This window comes from Pangasianodon hypophthalmus, chromosome 1 (assembly GCF_027358585.1).
Source record: "Pangasianodon hypophthalmus isolate fPanHyp1 chromosome 1, fPanHyp1.pri, whole genome shotgun sequence".
NCBI lineage: Eukaryota > Metazoa > Chordata > Actinopteri > Siluriformes > Pangasiidae > Pangasianodon > Pangasianodon hypophthalmus.
The window spans coordinates 26,938,970-26,963,965 of NC_069710.1; the positions used below are offsets into that span (position 1 = coordinate 26,938,970).

At 39.8% G+C, this 24,996-nt stretch overlaps 1 protein-coding gene across 6 annotated transcripts in view; it reads right to left on the reverse strand.

Annotated features, from left to right (window-relative positions):
* Positions 1–5,902: 5,902 nt before the first annotated feature.
* Positions 5,903–24,996, reverse strand: part of pard3aa (par-3 family cell polarity regulator alpha, a) — a 379,511-nt gene continuing 360,417 nt past the window's right edge. For all 6 annotated transcript variants that reach the window (XM_053233962.1, XM_034309095.2, XM_026944876.3 and 3 more), the window contains 3 exons: positions 22,732–22,855; positions 11,540–11,667; positions 5,903–6,426 (listed from right to left, as the gene is read on the reverse strand). In XM_053233962.1, coding sequence (XP_053089937.1) covers positions 6,048–6,426; positions 11,540–11,667; positions 22,732–22,855 — 631 coding nt within the window. In that variant the 3' untranslated portion in view covers positions 5,903–6,047. The remainder of the gene's footprint in view (positions 6,427–11,539; positions 11,668–22,731; positions 22,856–24,996) is intronic.

The window sequence follows — 24,996 nt, forward strand, 5'->3', positions numbered from 1 at the left end:
TTGTGAAGTTGCCAAACAGGAAGTGAGGGCATATCTCAGCAACGGTGTGCATTTATACCAAACTCTCTAGGTCAGTGACGGACCACAACTCACTCCAAGTGAGTTTAGTCTAAATTCACCTCTACGGGCCTTTTTAACTGCTCCACATCAGATGATGATTCAGCTTTCTCTTGGAATATGCCGAGAATTCTGTGGTGCCAGCAGCTTCAGGTTTTCCTCCATCACAAAGTGGGTGGCCCCCCTTAGTCACTACTTGTTGCTATAATATTGGTCCTAAATTTATTTTTGGACAATTTAAAGATCATAACATAACAGAAAAGCCAAAGTCAAAACCAAACATGTTCTCTTAAGTATGGAAGAAATATTGTAATCATGTTTACAGAGATACAAAATACTTCATTTTATTTAATTAATATACTTTATTATTTTAGAATATTTGCAGTTTTCCTGAGTAAAATGAGAAAGACATTTTGTTTTCATTTTTACATTTTGATTTAGACTTTCGGGGTAATTGTTTCAAACCTGAAATGGCTCGAAACTTTGCCTGGCTGTCAATCCAATCACATTTCTGTACATTTAAAATTTGTATGAATTTAAACAGATAAGGGTAACATGATTGGACAATTTCATACAAATGAAGACATAAGAAAAGGCACAAATTCTGAATCCACCCCTAACCTTAACAACAAATTCATATGTTTTGTGTTATATAAATAGTTACAAATTGTCAGCTGAAAAAAGGTGTGGCTTCTAATTTCAGTTAAAACCATGTACTTTTATTCTGAAATACTAGAACACATTTAACTTCTACCACAGCAATTTGCCAATTCTAGACTTTTTTTTTTTATTTAATAATGAATGAAACCTTGTACTTTTTCTCCATTTAGTTATGTTTAATGTAATATCCACAATAGCACTTGCTTTATAACACCTACAAACAATCGCTCCTTCACCAGCCTATTTTTTTTTCTGGTTTTAAAATTAATAAGACAGAAAAAAAATGAATAAATAGAAGCTTGTCATGTTTCAGCTTGTAACTTCCACTCTGGTATTTTTTTAACTAACTACTTTCCCTTTTAATTCAGATTTTGTCACAATTCCCTATACTTTCACTCGAGTGTGTGTATATGTAAATCCTATTCTAGCACTATAAGATGAAAAACCATGTTTTAAAAAAAAAAAAAAAAAAAATGTGTATATATATATATATATATATATATATATATATATATATATATATATATATATATATATATATATGTATATATATATATATATATATATATATATATATAGCCTTTGAGAATGCCTAAATTGACTAAAGAAGAGCGTATTGAAATCATTCTCAAGGCTGGATCGGGAAGCTGTCACAAGGTTGCAATGGACTTTCAATCACATTCATAACACCAGTGGGAGAGACGACTCTGTGTGTGTGTTTACTTACAAAGAAATGGCAATCATGCAGAGGATGTTTTGTAAATAAAATTACATTTTGCTAAAAAGTGTTAATTTCCCCTGTGTATGGAGACTTTGAGGACACCCTGTATATTCATTTCATGACTCAAGCTGTACTTGAAGAAAGTTCCAAAGGAGTTATAATGCTGAATGCAGGACTGTAGTTCACCCAGAGGAGAAATTCTACCTTCATTCTCCTCAGAGTTTCTCTTCAATTATCTAGGGTTCATCCTCGAGGCCACAGTCACCTCATGGAATGGAGCTCGTTTCCCTCCTGTTCTTCTCCCCTACTTTTCACACAATGTGAACTCTGCTGCTTTGAGTCCCCAGGTTCAGACCATCCAGTGTTCCTAACTGCATCTGATCTACACAGGATCCCTGTTATCAACTTCCCCTGGGCTTTCTTTTCCTTTGTTTAGCTACTTCTGCTTCCCTTCATTTTCTCATTCACACACACTCCTGCGATGTCAAACAGATGGAGATTTTCACTTCCTCACAGAGAGAAGCTTTGGCAGGATTTCTCTGTAAAGCACCGAGAGGCTACGTCACAGACGCTTCACTTGCCCTGACCTGAACTTCATAAATTTCACGATTGTCTTTATTGCCATCAAACTCATTACACTTCTCATTACAGTGCTGGCCAGCCATGTCATAGGCAACATTAAAGTGATCTATGGGATCAGAAATAGATTAAAGAGAGGGAAGTGGAGGAAGGATATTTCTCAGATTTCCTTTTTCCGTGCTTTCAGCCTCTCCAAAATGTGCGAGTCATACCAGCAGAACAAAGAATGGAGTTCTTTTTGTGTAAATAATAAAAGAAAACAATACTTAAGTTACACAACATGACAGGGCTTGCTGTTATAGGAAAATAGTCAATGGCGGCATGATGCGTCCTGACGTGAAGCGGAGTTACTGTTACCACAACGAAGTGGATTATTTTCCTATAACAGCATGTCCCAAAGGGTTTTATACCTCTTACACCACAACAATTTACCAGTGTTTTAAAATGGAATTTATTACATTTAAATTTATTAATGAAGGACGTCATACTTTTTATCCATTTATAGATACATTTAATGTTGTGAAACGTCTACCATAGCACTTACGTTATCGCATTCTCTCACCTGTCTGTTTTTTCCTCACTTGAAGTTAATAAGACCAAAAAGATATATATATAAAACAAGCTTGTTATTTTAGAGAAAAAAGTGCAAAGAAATTGCAAATTTCTCTGTAGTGAAGATTCTCCCATGCCGCTGACACCGGAGACTCCTTCCATAAATGGCAAATTAACATCTCCTGACAGAAAACTTCACCATATCCATTTAATGTTAGCATTAGACTATGCGAAGTGTCTGCCACACTAGTCCTTGTGTAAGTTGGTACTATAGGAATAACATATTAGAGTGAGCACATCAGTACCTGTGATTTGAATTACAGCCAGAACTACTGTCAGAGAAAATTAATCAACAACTTCTGACCAATCAGAAATGAGAATTCAACAGTGTTGTGGTAACAATGCTCTTAACAGTCATTCTGTAACTGCTTTTCCATGTGGTTGAATTTAACAGATCAATAAAAATACACACTTGTGTAATGTAAACAAGAGGAAGAAACAGCCTTCTGTTTTATTTTGTCTAAATTTGATATGTACAGAGAAAGCTGTGTACAATTTCATACAGTATGTATAAAGACTAGTCAAAAAATGTAATTGCACTGTGCTTACATGTGTTACACCATGGACACCATGTTACCTCGGGAGAATATAAACAATGCACAAAAAACAACAAAAAAAAAAAACACAGTTACTCTGTTTTTTTTTTCTTTTACAGATCTAAACACGTTTTGTGGCGGAAAGATGTTATTACACAAAAATAGTAGAATAATTGCTAAAATATGTGCTTTCCATGACATGAAATCTTTTGTAGTACAAAATATCCCTCCTATAACAGGCACTTAAACATGACCATCGCCAACTAATTCTCCATTAATTGTATGCATAAAATACAAAATGTGAAATAAAGCAGCCAAAAAACCCCTGCTGCTGTTCTGAAAAGTTCATGTCCCACCCATTCGAGATCACAGGACCAAACACACTGCAACGTACCGGTTAGTCAGCAACGGGAAGATGTGCCTCATTGTTTCGTACATTTTAGTTTTGCTCTTGAGGGATCGAGAGTGAATGAGAGAGGAGGAGAGGAAGCCTTCAAGCTGCCGGCGTTCAGCTCGATAGGGGTGCAAAAATATCATAGCCACAATACATGAGGTTTTTACGAGCCACAAAACGCTTCACAATACTTGTAACTGAATTGGAAAAGATTTTATGCTCACACAGTCAAATGTGTCATTGATTAGCCAGTTGCTGTCTCAGATATAATATTCAAATAAACTCATGTGCTTCACCAGCTTCCTGCGATATAACTCGTTTCAGTGAGTTAATGCAAAAGATATCAAAACTAACATTTTAATCACCTTCAGCAGTCATGGATCATGGGAGTACTGATGACATGTAATCAGGAGGGGTTGGTTGTCAAATGTGGCTAAAAATGATGTCTTAGACTTCCTGAAACAGTTCGAGTGATTGGTTTTAAATCTGTTTTAATAGTGTCTTTGATGCATTTACACATGCATGCCTATCCAGATGATTTATTGCTGCATTCGACTAAAAGTGACCTCTGGCTAGGAATAACAGAATTCATACTCGTAAAAACTCAGTACGGTGTTCTCAACCCCCTGAGTTCAGCAAGTGACGTCATGTCAACATGGCTGCTCACAGCATGAACAGTAAACAAAGTAGCACTTCATTCATTTAAATGAGTCGTGCTGTAATTGCTGTAGACCTTTTAACTTTCTGATTATATAGTGTGCTGTTTTTAGGAGGTAAATATATATCCCTCATCACAGTTATTTGGCTAGCTTGTTGCTAACACTAGCTGAACAGGGAGGCGTCCACTTTGCAACTCGAACGCACAGAGGCAGAAAATAATGTAGTTCTGACTTCCCACCTCCGAGCTAAGTTAACATTATTAACAACCAAGTGTCAGCAGGGTCTATAAGTCCATTATTAATTTTATAAGAAATGCTACAAAAATAATCATTTTAAAAATTAAGCAACCGCCAATCAGATACTTCATGATGTTATTAACTACTGATGCGCACAATACTCACTGAAAAGTGTACTATCATATCACCTGGCATAGTAAACGCAACCAGCTTCAGAAACAATACTATCTAATTGTGGATTACAGTGATGAAGGGATGGCTGTTGGAGTACATGATGAGCTGAAATCAGGCTGTAAATATCAGAGTACTGGCCTGAGCGTGGTTCGGGGAGTGTGTACATGATAACATGTTCAACAGAACCCTCAGACCACCTGTGTGACCACTGACTGGCCAAGAGACACAGAGCACCAACCACACTATATAACACAGGTGGCTTCTAAAGGAATTTCTTATAGCAATGCATTGCAGTCCAACTCCCATCACGTGACTGGTTTCCCAAGAAACCCCTATGCACGGTAGAAGAGAATCTAAAGCTTTAAGAACAGGTACAGACTGGTGGACAGGAAGTGTGACGGATGGACAGAGAAATAGGATGAAGGAGTCAGAGGATGAGTGAAATGACTGCGATTTTACAGGCAGCGTGGTAGGCTTATTCTCAATCTCTCACTGTCTCTCTCTTTTCCTCTCAGAAACATACAGATGTGCGACAAATTAAAGGAAAATCTGGTGGCTCTGTTGTATTGTTGGGACATTTTGCTGTGGTTAACATGTCACTGCAAATCAATACAAAGTTCTTCTGACTGATCACCTTTTTCCTATCCTGATGGGCGTGGTCTCTTCCAGGAGGAACTCGCCCCCATCCACAGGGCAAGAGGGCACACTTGAAGGTTTTATGCAGAAGTCTTCAGTCACTAGATCTCAACCTGACTGAACACCTACAGGAGATTTTTGAAGTGATATGTTAGACAGCGCTCTGCACCACCATCATCAAAACCCCAGCTGAGGAAACATCTTTTGGAAGAACAGTGTTCATCGGTCCAGTAGAGCTCCAGACACTTGTAGAATTGATGCCAAGGAGTGTTGAGGTTGTTCCAGTGGCTCGTGGTGGCCCAACACCTTACTAATACACAGTATGTTGAGTTTTCATTGAATGTCACCCATATTGACAGCCATCTCATAACTTCTTTTTTGCAGTGTTCAGATAAAAATATATATTCAAAATATTTCTGCCTATACGCATACTCGCTGCTCTCCTCAACACTCGGTTCAACATTCACAACTGGTGGCAGGTGAAATGAGTTATGTAGGTCACAGCGCTATAGGAATACAAATGCAAACCTGCTCGCTGTTTTCTGATTGTCAGGACTGGCAAGGATGCTAGTCAATGTTAGGACACATTCAAAAACATTCACACAAACACACATACACACCATGTAGAGACGTTGGATGGCTGGACCATAATCGTGTATTAAAAAAATATTGATGTACATGACATGTTAAAAAAAGTCTTGTTGACCAAAATCCCTATGTTTTCTGAAAAGCTCAAAGTTCATAGTGTGTCCCACTCTTCCCCTCCAATCGCACTCCTCCCTTCAGGAGTAGAACGGCCGGCCCTTTTCAGGGCTTTGAAGTCGGTTAAGGCGAGCGAGCTGGGAGGGCGAGGGTGGCACGTCCTGCCGGTAGGGCCCTTTAGAGATTGAGGACAGGACCAGTGAGTCGTTTTGTGGACTGACCTTGGCCTGTGCCTCCTGCTCTTTGCGCCTCTGCTCCTGCCTGAGCAGCTCCTGTGTCTCCAGCAACACACGCGCGTTCAATCCCAACGCTGGTCCACTCAGGTAGCCATTAGCACCACGGCTGCCCTGGTAGCTCGAGTAGCGTGGGTTCTCTTTAGCTGACTGGAACACCTCGCCAGGGGGGTAGACCTTATCCCATGAGTCCTGAGACACGGTGCTGGGGTTCTTACGTGGTTGCCTACATGTGAGTAAGGGAGAGACAGAGAGAGAGAGAGAGAGAGAGAGAGAGAGAGAGATTAATCCATGTATTGCAGTGGTTCTCAAGGGTCTGTGAAGCATAGTCTAGGGAGAGGGAGGATTTTTTAATTTTTTTTTTTTTAAAGTTTATTCTTATAGTTATTAACCAACCGACTGATCACTTAAATTGAATGGGTTTAATCCAAACCTTAATAACTCAAATGAGTAGGACTATAAATAAGGCCAACTTTGACCTGATCTGTTACGTTCTGCTGAGAGACATTTCAGAAATAAGCAGCTCACATTTGAATAGTTGGAACATGCACAGAGGGAGACGTGAAATTTATTTTAAAGTCCCTGGTTGCAAGAACCCATGAGGTAAACTGTATATTCCCTGCATTTTTGACATAAAACATTCACATACATACATTGACTTATTGCATGTTACTCTATAAACGATAAAATCTTGAGCAATGCTTTTTATTTATGAACCATTCACAGGAACAGACATCTTTATCTGTGTGTGTGTGTCTGTATGTCTTCCTTTTGCCTGTTAACAAATGCAGCTGTAGTATATAATGTTCATTACTCCCAAACAGCCTACAGGCTTTTCATCCACCATTCTCTCTCTCTCACACTCTCTCTCTCTCGATCTCTCTCACACACACATACACACATCTTAAATAGAGAACTAAAGAGAAATTGTTTTATATGGAACTGAGCTCTATTTATATGTGTGCAGAGAAACAGAGAGGGCAAGAAAAGCAAAGGACAGATTTTGCACATGCTGTATCGTGCACTGTAAACAGTAGAAGATTTATTTGAAAGCTGTTTCAGTGGCTGTTATTCAAGCACACACTGCTTTATAGCCTTTCCAGCTTGACCCTGTTGCTAATGGTCAAATCCCATTCCCACGCGCCAGCTAAGTTTTCTTCTGTCTCACAACAGCTACTAGCTGAGGAGAGTGAAGGTGAATACGTGCTTCCTCTGAGACAAGTGAAGCCAGACGCCGATTCTTTTCAAACCTCTGTTCATGCGACAGCTGAATGTGCTCGGACGAACGCTAACCACCCTGTTTTGTATACATGAGCTACCAGATGGCTGTGATTGTACAGCACCGTCCTGATCAACAGGGGAGAGAGGATGGCATCCTTCCCACTTAGAGAGCAGAGCAGATTATTTGCACTTGGACTGCTCAGAATTCAAATTTCCTGACAATAGGGTAAAATGTTTGTGTGTTTTCATGTTTACACTTTCAACTTGAAGCACAGTTTAGTTTGGTCAAGTGCCCATCTCTGAGCTTCACTATAAATTAGTAGTGAACTTGGGTGTCAATGACACACCAATGAATTACATCTTCCGAAATAATTTGATGAAATCTAAGTCCTTCACAATCTAAGGTCCGGTGATGGTTCTGGAGCGAGTGTCTAATCTGGAACTGCTCTACATGTTTCCACTGCAAAAGAACCAGTTCTCAGTCAGCAAATTTGGTTTGGTTCTTCAACAAAGGTTTCCAAATATCTACATTTTTGTATTTAAGGACATCTTCATCATCCACACTCAGAAGATAATGTACTCTAAATGAGTGCTTTATTAAAGGCAAGTGCACAAGAATAGATATTAGACAGTGTTAGTACCAACTATAAGACATGTGTGCTCCAAGTGCCTTATTACAGTGATCCAGATCAGCCTTCCCCCTTTACTGTTATAATAACCTCCACTGTTCTGGGAAAGGCTTTCCACTAGAGCTTGGAGCATGGCTGTGGGGAGCATAAGTGAGGTCAGGTAGTGAAGTTGGGTGAGGAAGTCTAGGGTGCACTCGGTGTTCCAGTTCATTCCAAAGGTGTTCAGTGGGGTTAAGGTCAGGGCTCTGTGCAGAACACTCAAGTTCTTCCACTCCAACCTTGGCTAATCATGTCTTCATGAAGCTTGCTTTTTGTGTGTGGGAAACTGTACATTGTAAAATTGTGCTTGTAAATTCTACAGCATAGAAAGACATTTTATACAATTGTGTGCTTCAAACTTTGTGGCAACAGTTTGGGGAAGAACCACATATGGATGTGATTGACAGTTTGAGATGAATTGGTCTGTATTAAAACCAACCTTCATGTAAAATGAGTCCATCAACAGTCCTGGGTACAGACGTGAGTGTTTGGATCATGTGTGAAAGTGCCCTGAAACAATTAAGCCACTCAAGAGCGACAGAATACAGAGTTTCACGTTGTGAAAACAAGTTGTAAGATGTTCAACTTGACCGTCATTTCACAATACAATCCTTGCTTCATGTTATTTTCCAGCACAATATGACAATGATGTCATGGCAAAGCAAAGTTCAACTGAGGAAGACAGAGCGCCAACCCTGGGGTGGGGGGAAGAAAAAAAAAAAAAACGTGGCATGGGGGGAAAAAAGTAATGTTCTGCTGAAACATATGGCATAGATCAGGGGGCATGACGCCTGCCAGGAAATATGCTGTGCAACAAGTATTAATTACAGCATAATAAATTATTTGTAAACCAAATAAAACCTTGAGCAATGTTTTCTATTTGTTAACAAGACTTTGTATGTGTATGTGGGGGGGATTCGCCTGTTACAACATGCAGCTGTTGTATGCAAGTAGCGCTCTCTGTTTCACATGACTTTCATTACTCCTAATCAGCCTTCGGTTGTGTTGTCCAGCTTTCCATCTCACTTGTCCCTTCTCTAAAACTTGTGTAAAGGAGAAAAAAAAACCTCCTCATTACTGCAGCTTGGAAATCTGCAAATCTGACTCCAGTGCTGAGCTCTGTACAGAGCGATGGAGATAGCAGACTCGCTGGATCCACCAAGACATCTAATGAGAGAACTGTTCTCCACAGGTTAAAGGTCACTTCTCACCAGCCTGACCTTGCTCAGCAAATGCTAGATTATAAGAGGAATGCATATGAGCCAGCCAGGGTTATTAGAAGCGCTTCCCTTGGGAAAGTGATCTGTCGTGGATGGATCTGGCACTTGAGAGAGCGAGCCGAGTGCACTAGATTGAGTCATGGAGAAAAAGTGGATGAGAATTGTTTACATTGATTAAGCGTCATTATGTCCTGTTGAGGACTGAGTGTCAACATCTCTATTGACTCACAGAGATGGAGCACAGGGCCAAGGGAAATGGATTTGTTTATGGAGAAAACCTCCACACACACGCACACGCACACACACACACACACACACACACACACACACTCACACTCACACTCACACTCTCCAACAATTAACCCAAGGGCTTTTTTTATCCCAAGATATGTAATTGCACACACACTGCCTGTCAGTGGGTCTAACTCCCTATATTAACAATTTAATATTTTTTTTTATAACTCTTACGTATAATTGAGAAATGTTTGTGACCCTTTGTTTTACTTTGATCTCATTGGAAAAGGCCACACATTCACCAGTGTAATTAAGCACTTGGAGCCTGCAGTGTATCTGCATCTTAAATACTATTCTAAACACTATCTGAGTCTTAAAATACTATTGACACACTCTTAGTTTTTCAGGGTTAATAGTTTTACCCTTCAAATGTACATCCTTGTAATAAAACACTATCTGGCATCCTATTAAGAACTGAAAGCAGCTAGTTAATACCTTGTCTACACATATATGGGTATATTTGAAAATGTGTTGTTTTTTTAATGCGTTTTGGCGTCCCGTCTACACAAAGAGAATTTGTTTCACTGCAAAGGAAGCTTTTTGAAAACACCCTCAAAGGCAGAGAAATTTTAAAACTCTGTTTTCACTGTTTACGTGTGAACGTCATAGCATCCTCCTGTGCATGCCCACTGCTGTTATGAATGTGCTAGGACTCCATTTATAACGGCTGCTGATTGGGTTTTACTTTGTGGTCTGTAATTTCTTATCTGATAACATTAATTTCTCTTTATTTTTTTATTACACCCACATGTGGAGGTGCCAGAATGTGGTTTAAAAACAAGTTTGCAGTTTTGTGTTGACAGAGATATTTTCAAAAATGCCAGTTGTGTGGAACAGAATTTTTTTAGCCTTAGGCATTGACAAAAATATCTGCATACTTGCGGACAGGGCCCTAGTCCTTAAATGGGAAGATTTAGGTTCTTGGTGGAACTCTTTTGAATATTTTTCCTGAATTATTTGACATTCTGTTCCTTTTTGTTCCATAAGTGACACTAATAGTGATTAAACTGCAATAAAAACTGAGAAATGTCAGCATATCCTGCACTGTACCATGAAAGGGCATGAAATAAGGGAAGACCACACACAGACGTTAGCATGCCCACACGGTAGGACTACCCCACCCACTATATAGACATGTGCATACACGTATATGCACACTCATGTGCGTGCACACACATTTTCCAATAATTCCTGCAGCAATTACCTAAAGCGCATAATCTGATACTTGGAAAAACAAATGAAACTGCTCTAAGCCTGACAGTCTATTTCACAAAGAGCTCTGCATCATCCACACACTTTCAGCTAGAAAAAAAAACTTCAAAGAAAAGACTGTAAAAAACAATATAAAATACATAATCAATTCAATTAAAATGTAGTTTCAGGATATGTGTTAAACTCTGGCTGGGTTTGGATAGGAAAGCCTGATGTCAAACTCATTCAGAGAATCATACAGAGCCTTACCGACATTTAGGACAAATATGCAAAAGAAGGAGGAGGAAAAACAGAATAGAAGAGGGATGAGGAGAAGAAACAGATGGAGGAAGACGGTAAAACCTCCCTGACAAGCTACAAAAGGCCCAGAGCAGTGCAGCTGCCAAGATAAACTTCCCCTGAAAGCAAGTTCCCCAAGTCTAGGTGCGCTTTATCAGTTTTGCAGAGGCCAGAGAGTGCACACACTCACTCTTGCACGCACACACACACACACACACACACACACACACAGAAAGACTGCTCTGATGAAGAGTGTTAAGTTACAGGACAGGAATGTGACAGAGGGAGGACGTCTGGATGAAGAGTGGTACTGAGGTAATGGGTGTGTGTGTGTGTGTGTGTGTGTGTGTGTGTGTGGGCTCTAGGGGAGTGAAATTGTGATATCGTAGTATATAGATAGTATATAGATCTTGCAGACATGGAGAGAGTGTGTGTGTTTTCTTACCGTGGTAAGGAGTTGTACTGTCTCTGTGATTGTGTAAAGGCATCTCGGTCATCTTGTTTCTGTTTCTGCATCTGAACATCTACAGAAACCGAATGCCGTCCTGTCTGACTGTAACCCCCGGCACTCGCCTGCAGAAAACACGCACACACGCACACACAAATTGTCTCCATTATGGACTGAAGCTGAAGTAGTATAACACAAGCACCATACACTTAACATTACAACATATACTCATATCACCAAGTGACTTTAGACCCATGACCCCACACACACACACACACACACACACACACACACACACACACACACGGGTTGCACACTGGGTAGCTCCACAGTCCCTGGTTCAATCCTGAGCTTGCTTTACTGTCTGTCTGGAGTTTTGCATGTTCTCCCTGTGTCTGGGTGGGACTCCTTTGGGTTCTCCAGTTTCCTCTTACCTCCAGAAAACATACCAGTAGATGGACTGGCTGTTCTAAATTGCCCCTAGATGGGAATAAGTGTCCAAGATGTCCTGTGAAGGACTAGCGTCCCATCCAGGGTGCATTCCCACCTCAGAAAGGCTCCAGATCTACTGTGTTCCTGTCCAGGATAAAACTCTGACTGAAAATGAATGGATGACCTACAGTTATGAGCAAGATCACACATGAGAGCGAAACCTTCATTACGGTCTCTCATTAGCTGCTTTAGACTGGCTTTTTGAATATTAGCTACCGTAGGAGGCTAATATACACTCACTAACCTCAGCCACTGTAATGCACTATTCTGGCAAGCCAGATTTTAGTTGTTGCTAGAGTGTCTGATTGTCTCAGTCAACAAATGGTACCAGGAATCAGATACTTTCACAGAAAAAGGCCATTTGAATATCATTACCAACCTCCAATCACATTCTTCTTGGCGAGAGTTGCCAAATATGCAAGAAAATCTGGTTTACTCACAACTAACTAATAAACAAGTTTTTTTTGTTGTTTTGTTTTGTTTTTTTAACAATTCAGTGATTAGCCTGAAAATTGTTCAAGAGTTTATTTTCCTGTCAGAAACCAGTGCATGGAAGTACAACTTCTAAAGTGTGTAGCCAGTTATGTGTTCAATAAATATCAGATTCTCAGTATAAAATGGGCAGGAAGTCTGTGGCTAGTAGAGTGCTAGCATGGCCTTACGTCAGCTACTGCAGCTTGTTAGCCTGCCCTCTCAGATGAATAGCAAAGAAAGCTAGTCTGAGATATTAGCATAGTGTAACGTGTTATAACATAGTTAGCAAAGAAATTCCATGGTAACAGAAGTGCTCACACACCATTAGTCGCTCCCTAAGTACAGTCATACCCGGAGTTCGCCCCCGTGTATATTCCTAACCCCTGACCTCAACCCCATGTGTTTGACTCTTAGTCATGTAAATGTCTGTTTCTGAGTGGTTAGGTTTAGCATGCCATGCAAGAAGACTGCTTTAATGAGTAATTGTTTGTTATCGCATGTCAGCATAATTATCTGTTTGTGCCTGGGCTAGTGTCGGCTAGCCGGCATATCTGATGCTAATACTGCACTAATGTTTGGAAAAAAAGATGTCAGACCAAGGAAAGAGTCTATAATGTTCTCTGAAAAAGGTCTTTGTCTTTAGTGCACAGCTGTAAAAACAGAAGAATTAAAGTCCTCGGTGGAGTCGGTTCCATTAAAACAGGGAAATGAGGCAATTATATGTGTGTCTAATGAACGCAGGAGTACAGAACCTCCTCTAGAAACAACATGTCTGGAAGATAAAGCAACTGCTATCAGACTAACTAAAGACCAGGCGCAAAGATTCCAGTGAAGAAATAGCCACAGAAATTACATTTTTTAAATGAGATATGAAGAAAGAAATATCTCCCAGTCTTACAGCCTGAGGACAGAAAATAGGAGAAAGTGTGAGGGTGTGAATTATCCTTAATTTCTGTGTATGATTGTGTGTGTGTGTATCCCGCCAGTCACTAAAGACTATGCCATGTGGATGTTTTCTGATACATGCCTTCAGGGAGTGATCAGTTGGAGTACATAACTGTATTAGCTGAGACAAAATCTGATTATTCATTCTCCATGTGAAATATAATGCTTTATAAAAACACAGCATTTTCCCAAAGCACATTAAAAGTGGCACATGCCGTTTCTTATTTTCAAGCCAAAAGAAAAGAATGTCAAGCTTCCTCCCACCACTTTCTTTCTATTTAAATTCTTTTCTATCTTTAAAGATAAAGAAAACATCACAATACAACTAGTCCCATCTGTTCAAACACAAGCGCTCTCTGTCAGACAAAGCTGTAATTGTGAAAAATTGTTTGCAGCAATTCAAAACAAGAATGCAGAGAACAGACAGAGTAAAAGAGTTGAGTGGTAGCCAAGCATGGGATAATAGTTATGATTACCATGTGGGGCGACCCAAAGACTTTTATATCAAAGCGAGGTCAGCAAGCTGGGTGGATGAGGATCACGACCTGCACACATGCTAACTCCCTTTACACATCATATCATCATCTTTTCTCTGTTTACACAATGACTTCTAAAGATTTCTTCTGTATACACAAACACATGGAGAGCATTTGTGTGCTAATGTTGCTGTCTGAGGAAGGACAAAATAAAAAAGCCTAAGAGAGAAACATAAAAGAAATGAAGATAATATTTGTAGTATAATGGAATGGAATAAGCATATTTTCAGATTTCAGCTACTGTAGTAGACTAGCATGGAGTGATCAGTTGGAGTACATGTAAGTTAATGTAGGGCCGTATTCAGAATTGAGAAGGTTTCCCCCCCCCACATTTCTCCCTAATTAGGTCTTGGCCAATTCCCATCCACTAGCCAGCTTTCCCCTATCACACAACAGCTACCAACTTGGAAGGGGGAAGACTAACGAGCGTTTCCTCTGAGACACATGAGGGCAGACAACCACAACCTTTCAAACTGCTATCCACCCTCTTCTACATACATGAGCTCACAGATGTGAACAATTGGCTAGAGTTGCTGTGACTGACAGGTGAGAGAGAGTATGACACCCCTCCCACCCATGCAGCGCAGCCAATTTTGCTCTCTTGGACTCCTAGCCATGGATGGCTGCAGCATCGATTCCTGGATGATGGGGCAAACACTTTTCTGTTGCACCACTCAGGAGCCTAATTGTGTAGTGATTTAATAACAAAATTACACACTGGTATTTACAACTCAGACATAACTACAGATCTGAGTGCTACTTGGAGAGCTGCATGGGATTTTTGCATGTGGGCTGGAAAACAGGAGCATGTTTTAGTTCCTTTTAAGTCTGACCTTGATTTTCTGTCAATTCTGTAAACATTGATAATAGTCTACAAAGTTTTTTTTGGTTTGTTTTTTTTTTTGACAAAGAGACAGCATCTTAATAGGAGGTATTGCTTAACTTGAGGACAGAATTTTATATGGGTAAGTAAACTGTAAGCACTGCAGATGAGTGCTTGGTCAGCTTATCCTTCCAACTGTGCGTGTGTGTTGGGTTTTCATTGCCATTATTTAATTCAACAATATTGCATAGCAAAATAAAATCACCTACACTCTGCACACACATTGTGGCTACATTAAGTTGTGTTTCCCAGCATAAAAATTCACAAAAATCTGAACTAAATCACTGAGCTAAGTTGCCAAATTTGAATATGGCACCTAGTGCTCTAGCATTGACCTAGCTAACATCAGATAATGGAGATAATTTTATACAATCTAGTCTAGAAATTTCTCCTTTACCCACAAACATACAGAATAGATTTGCCTGTGTACTGGACTGAAAACGTGCTGGACTGAAAAACTGTGCAAGACAGAAATAAAAATGAGTAAGAGTATAATATGTACTGGATTGAAAAACTGTGAAAGACAGAAATAAAAATGACTAAGAGTAAGAAAAGGTCAGGAGAACAAGACAGAGAGAGAATGTGACAGGGAGAGAGAATGAGAGAGATGGAGAGAGAGAGAGAAATGAAGTGTGAGAGAGAAAACCTGAGAGAGGAGCCGTGGAAGACCCCGCTTGGTGATAACTCCGCCTGTAAGCCTTCCCGCAGGCCCCATTTCACCAATTTATTAAGTGTAGCTTGACTCCATTTGCTGTAATGTCCATGCAGCTCTGTATGCAGGGCCTCAGCTCGGTGTAGGTGTAGGACTGCATTCAGCTGTCAGTATGCCTCTGCGCTACACTCTGCAGATTCACACGTCCTCTCTCCAGCTGCCTCAGAATACTAAAAGCCCTCACACTTCATACAAGCCCTTGAATGCACGGAAGAAACATACAGTATTGCACTTCGGGAATTAAAAGCTGTTGTCCTTGAAGGCCATAGTAGCCCCTGAGACTTCATGATTAACGCTCTGTGAGTGGCTAAGTGTTGGAGAGCAAGGGTCAAATATTCTGCTGTTCATTACACAGTGATGGATAAATGGGTTGAGATGCACACAGAACTCACTGTCTGCATCTACTGCTCATGTGTGATGGATGTATACAATGGTGCATAAGCTAATCTGTGGATGTTGCATGGAGAGGATAATAGCTAGCTTGACTTGAGGTGAGGATTTAACATACAATTCCTGTGTATCAGTAAAAATTTCATGTCAGGGCACTGGTGAAAAAAACGTGAAATACAATAAACAAACTGTATTGCTTTTTATTAGTGACATGCAGAAAACATCACACTGAAAAGCAAAACCTTAACTGAATCACTCTTATATCGCATGTACTCTTTATGAAAAACAACAAGCAGGGGATTGCGTTTAAGAATTAAGTGCCGAATCTTTGTGAGTAATGAATGCAGTCCACCTTTAAAAGTAAAAGTAATCCACGCTGCAATTACGTTTATGACAGAACTTCATACAGTTTCCTCACAACTGAATCCTAATTTACAGTTAGGTAGATAACACTGTAGGAGAGCTTTTTCATTTCATGTAGAGAATACAGATACAAACAATGAAACAGCAAAGTAGAATAAATAAGTTAGATAATAAATAAGTTGTGTGAGGCTAAGAAAAATACAGGAAATAGTGGTTTGTTTTTAAAGTGAGAATGATTCCAATCAGCTCGAATGAGAAACTGATACACATTTGAACAAAGATGTGTTTGGAATTTGTTTGATTTAAAGTCAGAAAAAGTTGAGGTATGAATGCTAAGCACCCCTAACCAGAACCTTTGTATGTTTCCATATAACACTAATCATTATACATTTGCATGTGAAGAGCTTGCCAGAGAAATGCTAATACACATGTAATAAAAGTGTGTGTCCATCCACCTCCCAGCAAAAGACTGATCCCCATTGGCTATTACAGGAAAGGAGGATTTTAGAAAGAGTTTGTGCTTTATGTAAACATCTGGACAGCACAAAAACCTTGAAGTAACTTACAGGCCGTGATTGTGTGCGGAAGGAAAAACAAGGCAGATCTAATTGTCTGAGCTCTGGAACAGGTTTGAGGAAGGCATCTGGCAGCACTGAGATTATCCTCTCCCTATGATTTGCACGTATTGTTATGTCCAGATAGAGGTGAAAATCAACCCTTTAGGGTTTGGAGCGAAAGCAATAAAGAACAAACCTACACGCCAACTTGACACAAGTCTGCGCAGTGAGACTTAACAATCCAGACTGGGTTTCAGGAATCCGAATACTAGAGTCTCAGAAACGTTCTACGTATGAAAATAAGAACCAAGAAACTACATAAGGAATAAAACACGGCAGGATGTGCTGTTATAGGAAAATAATCAGTAGCGAGGTAGTGTGATGGAGCCCCATGCAAAGATTTATTTTACTATGACTGCAGATTCTGGGTGTTTTATTCCTTATTCCTATATACTTATACCACAGCAATCACAGCCAGTGATTATTTTTTTGCCATTAATTAAAGATTTTTTATCCATTAATAATTATTTAAGCTATAAACAGTGGTTTCCTCTCTTTTTTAATATGAGAAAAAAAATTGCAGCTTGTCATGTTACAGTGAAACTGCAAAGTGCAGTCATCTATCCTGAAGATGTTCCTAAGTCGGAAAACTTAAACTTAGACTGTTACAAAGTGCTGACACTTGAGACTCCTTCCCTAAATACAAAATAACCGTCAGTTCGCAGAAAACTTCGCCACGTCAACAATTACACATTTTTAAATCAGTGTCTGTGGAACATCTGTCATACAAGTCGCTGTGCAAGTTATTAACGATAGACATGACAATGTATTAGAATGAGTGCATTATTATAAACCCTGCAGCTGGAAGTACTGTCTGAGCTGCTGTTACAGAAAATTAATCAACACCAATCAGAATCAAGCATTCAGCAGCACTGTGGTTTAAGCCCTTATATGTGAGGTAATTATTTATTGCTAAAAAAACAAAAAAAAGAGTCAGGCCATTGTTATTGTGGTTCAAATTACATAATTCTCAGGGTGGAACCTGCTGTGGAGACAAAAACTGTCAGCTGGACTGATCATAGTGCCATCAATCTAGTGGCTTCAACATTAAAAAAAAAAAAAAAAAAAAACAGACTTTCAATGTGAGTGTTTTTTCTTCTCTCTATTGATCACAGTGTCATTAGCTATCTTCATGCAGCAGGAAGGGATCATGGAATAAAATTAACATTTAAAAAAAAAACCTAAAACAGGGGAATAGAACATTTTAAGGTCATGGAAATGAGTAATGGCATAATGGTCATGAAATCCAGGACTCTACATTGAGAAATGGGACTGTTTGACAGTGTATATGTTGGTTGCGTTATTTTCTAGGACGATGCATGTCAGGAGTTGTAGAGGTCATACTTTCACAGGAGTGATTAACGTTGACTTGGCTCTTAAGTTTTGGAGTCTACATCACGTCATGGCTGCATTTCAAAGGCACTAAATCATCACTGGGGAGGATTTTCATGTGCCAAATGCATTTACAGAGAATTTTTAAATGAGGTAGATCATTGCACAACCTCCATTCACATCCCAGGCCTCGCACTATCCTCACGCCAAGTGTTAAGTCCTCAGTGGCTGCTGATATGACTCTCAGTATTTATTCACTGAAAATTTAATCAGTAATAACAGCACTGTAATTAAATGTTACTTGAAAGTTTTTTCTCTATGGAATTACATTACCATTGGGTCTTTTCTGGTCCAGTTCAGTATACTTCAGTGTGCTGAGAACTTTCTACAGTGTAGTGGTTCTCAAAGTGGGATCCCTAATGCACAGCCGAGAGATCTATGATTATATTTTTTATTTATTTTTTAGTTTCAGAGCTAGAAATCACAACCAGCATTATTAGTTATTATATTTACATATACTGCTGTATTTATTAGCATGTTTGTCTGATCTTTTTAAGTGAATAGCTTTAAACCAAACCTCAACAACTCAAAAACAAACAGCCTATAAAGATAAATGAAAAGATCAGGAATAAAAAGCTCTTTGGCTCCAATAAAGAGCCAGAACATTAAATATCAAGTCTAATCTTTGAACAGATGGATTCTGTTCTGAGGTGATTTGTGGAAATTTTTCTACGGCAAAGATTTTGAGAACCTGTGCTATAGTCTCTGCATCGCAGCGTATAGTCGCTGTGTTAACAATGGACTATTATAAAATCGCTCTTTGTTGTTTGGGTTATTTGCTTTCAAATAGAGTTATGAATCGCCCCAAAGCGGCTTGTTACCATGTTATGACAGTTTTATGACACCATCCTGTCAGGCTTTTGACAGTATGCTTTGACAGTGAAGCATTAAACTAAGCCCATCTCCCACATCCTCTTCTTTCTCTCTGTATTTGTCTCTATCTCTCGCACTGTATTTTAACACCTTTAATGGGCCTCCAGTTAATACAGACTGCTGTTAAGGCTCTAAATCATTAATATAGTGTGTGTGTGTGTGTGTGTGTGTGTGTTGTGTAGTATATTTAGGGCTGAGAGACTCTAATTTTGCACTAGTTGTAATTTTTAGTACAGACAGAATGCAAGAGTGAAGCTCTACAATACTCTCACCTGAATACACACAAGCCCACACACAGATAAACAAACCTCTCAAAGATTATTTGACAAGACTGTTTAAAGTTGTAATAACTGTTTACAACAGGCATCAATATTTCACAAAGCCGTTCAAGTTCCACTGGCTAGAAACAACCTTTTTTTTCTTTTTAATATAACAGCATAACAGAGTGAAACTCATATCCCAGCACTTCAGTGCTTCTGTAATTCACCAGCCTGTTACATAACTGACGGCGCAGAAGTGGTGTACATTACAATCAGAAAAGTTGCTTTACATCCAAAAGCTGACTGCTGGCGACTGCTGCGATCACTCTGGAATCAAAAGCCTCGCTTCGCTTCTCACCACCTGAAACCCATGTTGTGCAGAATGAGCCGTCAAAGCCCCAAGCCACTAATAAAGCTGAACTCAGGGGAGAACCTAGATTTTATTACCTAGATTTTATTACTGCTTCATGGATACCTCCAGACTTACAACTACCAAAACATGCACAAGCTATTGGATGTCTTCAGGGCCAGATCATCTAATGTGTGTGTAAATCTAAGTAGGGCAGAAGTACTTTTCTTCTACTTAGTATTAACACTTTTCCACTGGCCAGTGAAGTACGCCATGGTACAGTCAATCCAGGTCAAGGACTATCGCATAATGGCACCTGGAGAGCGGAACTCGCTCTGTGGTGGTTGTGTGGTTGGGACTAGTAGTAATGATGCTCAAAAGTCACAAATGTATTTCATTTGTGACAGGGATTTTAATTGAACGATTCTGCTTGTCTACCTCACAAGGCCTATTACAGAGCATGATCAGGTCTCTTAACAACAACAGAGACAAAATGAGACAAAAATACAACAGAAATATGACGAGTCCTTTCTAGTTTTGTTGGCTGAATGACAAATAGCATACTATTGGGCATATAAGTGTTCCACCAATATGTTATGCCCTATGTAGTGGACATGTATAGTGTCAAGGAAACCATTTGGGGACCTAATTTGATTTTACATGGTTTATGGGTAAGATATGCAAAATCAAGCCCTGCTCGTATGCCCCTGTTAAATGTTTGTGGCAAGAAGGCTCACCAAATTACGTATGGATACATATTCACAAGTCATTTTGAAAAGGAAACAACAACAAAATGTGGGATGTCAGTTTTGTTAGTGTAACCTTCCATAGTGCCACCATTAGTCACACAAACAGCCTTTGCTCCAGTCCATCCTTACAGCAATCAGAGAGACTAAGCAGCAGCAAACACACACGCTGCCTCGCTTCTCTGACGGTGCCTTCTAGGTAATGAAGAGTCCAGTTGGATTCTGAAATCTGCAATGCTGCACCTGCTACCAGTTACTCAGTTAAGAATTAAAAATCACGGAATGAATATGCAGACATATTTTCAAAGAAGAAACGATATTTAAGGTGCCATAAAGAAGTTCCACTCAAATACTTTCACTGCTTTAATTATCTATCACTGATATGATGAGGGAAATTCATTTTGAGCTGCTCCACACATTCTAGAATATGAGTGTAAATATGAGTGTTTTTGTACAAGACTGAAAAAGCAATGATTAAGTCTACTTTTTTTGGGTACGCAGTTTTTTTTTTTTTTTTTCATCAGCAGAGGCCTCACTGAGAAACTCTGCATGAAAGAGACACCTTTGAAATAATCAGTCCCTGTTGAACTATTTAGGAATTCAAGTCTATGAAGGAACATGTGTCCAAGACAGAAGGGTCAGTGAGCTGACCCCTAATTTAGGAAATAGTTCTATCCCTCAAGATAATTAGGCTGTCATCCCTTAAAATCCCCCGTGCCTTGAACAGGAAGCTACAGGACAGATTTCCATGTCCGATTCAAGCCATTACAGCGCAAAGATACACAGCTATGTGACCTCTGACCCCTGGCTCAAGTTCCCAGCCCCCTGAGTAGTGCATATTGTTTTAGCTTGAAGATAACATTAAAATAATGTCTAACCTCCAACCCTTAAATACAAATGAGGCTTGAGAAACAGGGGCTTAGTGTTAAAACGTACACCCATGAGTGCAGGACTGATGAATAAATGGGGTTTCTGGAGGTTTGTAAATAAACTGAAAAGGATTTCTGTAGATAAGACTGGGGTGCTTGTGCTCCCTTTGGGCAATTCCCATGAGTCACTGCTATTAAATGACATTTTTGCTATACAGAATGGAAAATAAAATGCTTTAGATACTCCTGAGGTGCAATGTGATGGGGTGCTTATTAGCTGAAAGTGCAATGTCAGCAAGCAATTAACAAGTCATGCCATGTCTGTAATCACAGGTGTACAACCCAGTTATTCCCAAAACACCTAATCAGACCAAAACTAAAAGTACAAGAGGAGACGATGTGTGTGCATGTCCTACTAACACCTATAATGCATAACAATCACGATGGCGAATGTTGTTAGAGGAAAATAATCATGGCAGCCTGGGAAGTTACTGTCACCTAAAAGCTGTTTATTTTCTTATAACAGCCTGCCCTGAAGCAATATAATCCTTTTATATCACAGCAGTTGTTTATTTATTAAAGAAGTGCATGCTTTTTACCCATTTATAGTTACATTTAATGTTGGTGTAAAGTTGGCTCCTGTTATAACTTACGTTTTAGCAGCACCAGTGTCTCTGGTTTTTCTCACTCTTGAAGTTAATGGGATTAAAAAAAATTCAGCTTGTCATGTTACCGAGAAACCTCAAAGCTCTCCATGCCGTCGACTTTCCCATGTCCTCAACTTATCCACACAGAAAACATCACCATATCAATAATTACATGTTTTTTAATCTATTTATGTGGAGCGTCCTCCATACAAGTCCCTATTTCTACAGAAATGATAACACATTAGAACGAGTGCATTGCTACAAACCTGTATCGAAGCCAACACTACTGTCAGAGCTACTGTTATAAAAAAAATTAATCATCACTTTCTGACCAATCAGGATTGAGAACTCAACAGCACTGTGGTATAACAGTCTTTTAATATATAAGTGACAATTCTTTATGGCTACTAGACGACTATCTGTCTTGAACCCAAATCATTAAAAGGGCTGTGTCCAGATACAGTTAGCGTGCCAGATGTGCCCTAAGCACTCGAGGTTAGGAAAGGCCAAACTGGCCAAGTCAATTTTTATTGTCATCTCATCCATATGCACACAAAGGACCACAGTGGAACTGTATAGTATATTGAAACAGTATGAATGGACCAGTATAGTCAGGAATCAGTGAGAACAGTCTCTCTTACCCATGGCTGCTGCTGGAGGCTGTAAGTACGGCGCCGGTCGTCAGGCTCCTCCTCCTGCTTGGCCTGCTGGAACTCCTGCCTCAGCCGCTGTATCCGGTCATGGTTGCTAGGCGCCAGTCTGTTGCTATGGGAGAAGAGAGGGTGAAAGAATTAAAGACGGTCGTACATCCTCATTTGTGCATGCCCTAATGTCATCGGCTGCTCAGATTTTAACCTGAGAGGAGTAAGAGGCAGGCAGGGCAATCAATAAGTAGAGTAGCTTGCAGAGACAATAAAGGAGATTATCTACTCCTTGCTTTGCCTCTTTTACCCTGGTGTATTAAAGCAGCACTAAATAGACTCGCCAACTATCTGATTATTATATCATTTTGCTTATAGGATACACAATCATGTTTCATAAAATAAAATGTATCTCAGTAGTGGGCTATCCATTCACCTTTCTGTGGACTTTGAATGTGAGCATATGGAAACATGAATGTAAATGCCACAAACTTTGTGTACAGTTTGCCGTGGTTTATTAATAAAGAGTAGATGGAATGAGGGTGGAGGAAATGTATACAACCTTGCGTACCATACTAATTACCTTGTCAAAATGTGTTCAGAATTTCCAAACAACATGTAAATACCACATATAATAATCTATATAAAACATTTGTTTAAAAAAGTCCTGCAGGCATTATCATAGTTCTTCCGTTTTAAATCAATATCACCTTCATTCCTGACAGCACTCCCTAGATCTTCAGCCATTAGACTAAACTGCATGTATAGACACGGTCCATTTCTTTTTCCCCACGCATGCCCTGAGTTCTTTGGTTCCTCCTGGGGCAGAAAAGTGGACAAAATGTCTCATTGAAGGAGTCCCCAGTGATCCATGGCCAGTGATACATGTGGCCCTTAAGGCTGCCTTTAGCAGGCACAAGGCCATCTCTCTCTGCCTGGAGCGCTTTAGCAACTCATTTGCATCACTTTCATTCAGGGCCGCAAGAGCGCCTGTCAATAGGAATCAATGCAGTTGCCTCTGTTAATCAAGCAACATTTTTTTTTTATCAGCACCCATGTGCACACAGGCCATGACAGACAATCCTCTCATTATAATATGACAGTCAGTGAGATAAATACTGATTTATACAGAGAGAGAAGGAGAAAGAGAGAGGGAAAGGAAAGAAAAGAAAAGGAAAGGGAAAGGAGGCCATGTAGAAAGAATGAGAGGCATTTTGCTGCCATGGTTTGGGTCCATTTATCGTCTTGGATGGAAGCATCATTGCAAATCAATACAAAGTTCCTCTGATTGATCACCCTTATCCTATGATGAAACATTTCTACCCTGATAAGAGTGGTCTCTTCGAGAATGCCCTCACCTACTGGGCATGAGGGCTCACTGAATGGTTTGATGAGGATGTGAATGATATGAATCCAATGCCATGGCCAGATATCACCAGATCTTAACACAACTGAACACCTATGACAGATTCTGGAGTGATGTTTTAGACAGTCCCTAAATGAGGGGATATCTTTTGGAAGAACAGTGCTCCAACACTCCAGTACAGTGCCAGAGACTTGCAAAATGTACCACTTCTAGGCTCGTGGTGGTCCAACACATTATGAAGACACTTTATGTGTCACTTTATGTTGTTTTTTCCCTTTTTGTCACCCATCTTTACATGGAAATAAAAGTAAATTGTGAGAGAGACGCAAAGAGAGAAAGAGCTCAGCTTTCTGCTGAGACGTCAGTCAAGGTGAGGAGTGACAGGACGAGGGACAGATGAGGATGTGGCCTGGACGCAGAGCTGCCATCGCTGCTGATGCATTATTTAAATGTCCAAGTCTTTGTGCCTAAATGTGCCCATAATTGTAGACTGCAGTGAGAAGCGGCCCGCTGATGATAATGGTCGCTCACACATGCTTGCCAATCAGGCTTCATTAAAACGCAACTAAATCACTTCCCATAAAGGACCAATGGACCTGAATGAGAGCGGCTGAGACATCATGGTGGAACATCCCAGTTCTGTTGTTCTAGGAGGCCATTAAAATCAATTGTATTATCCTTAGCCCATTTAATTCCCCATTCCTATATGCATGTGTAGGCTTGGAAGAGCTCAAAGGCCGTTATGTTCATTTGTGAGGCAGTGGAAATGAAGCTCTATAAATGAAATGGGTCATTAGTTTCAATGGAGTGGGTTTTTGTTTCTAACCTCTGGCCCAGGCCATTTTAGATGAATGAATGTCTGTATGATTTCTTCCTCTTAATAGAGATTTCTTTTAAGG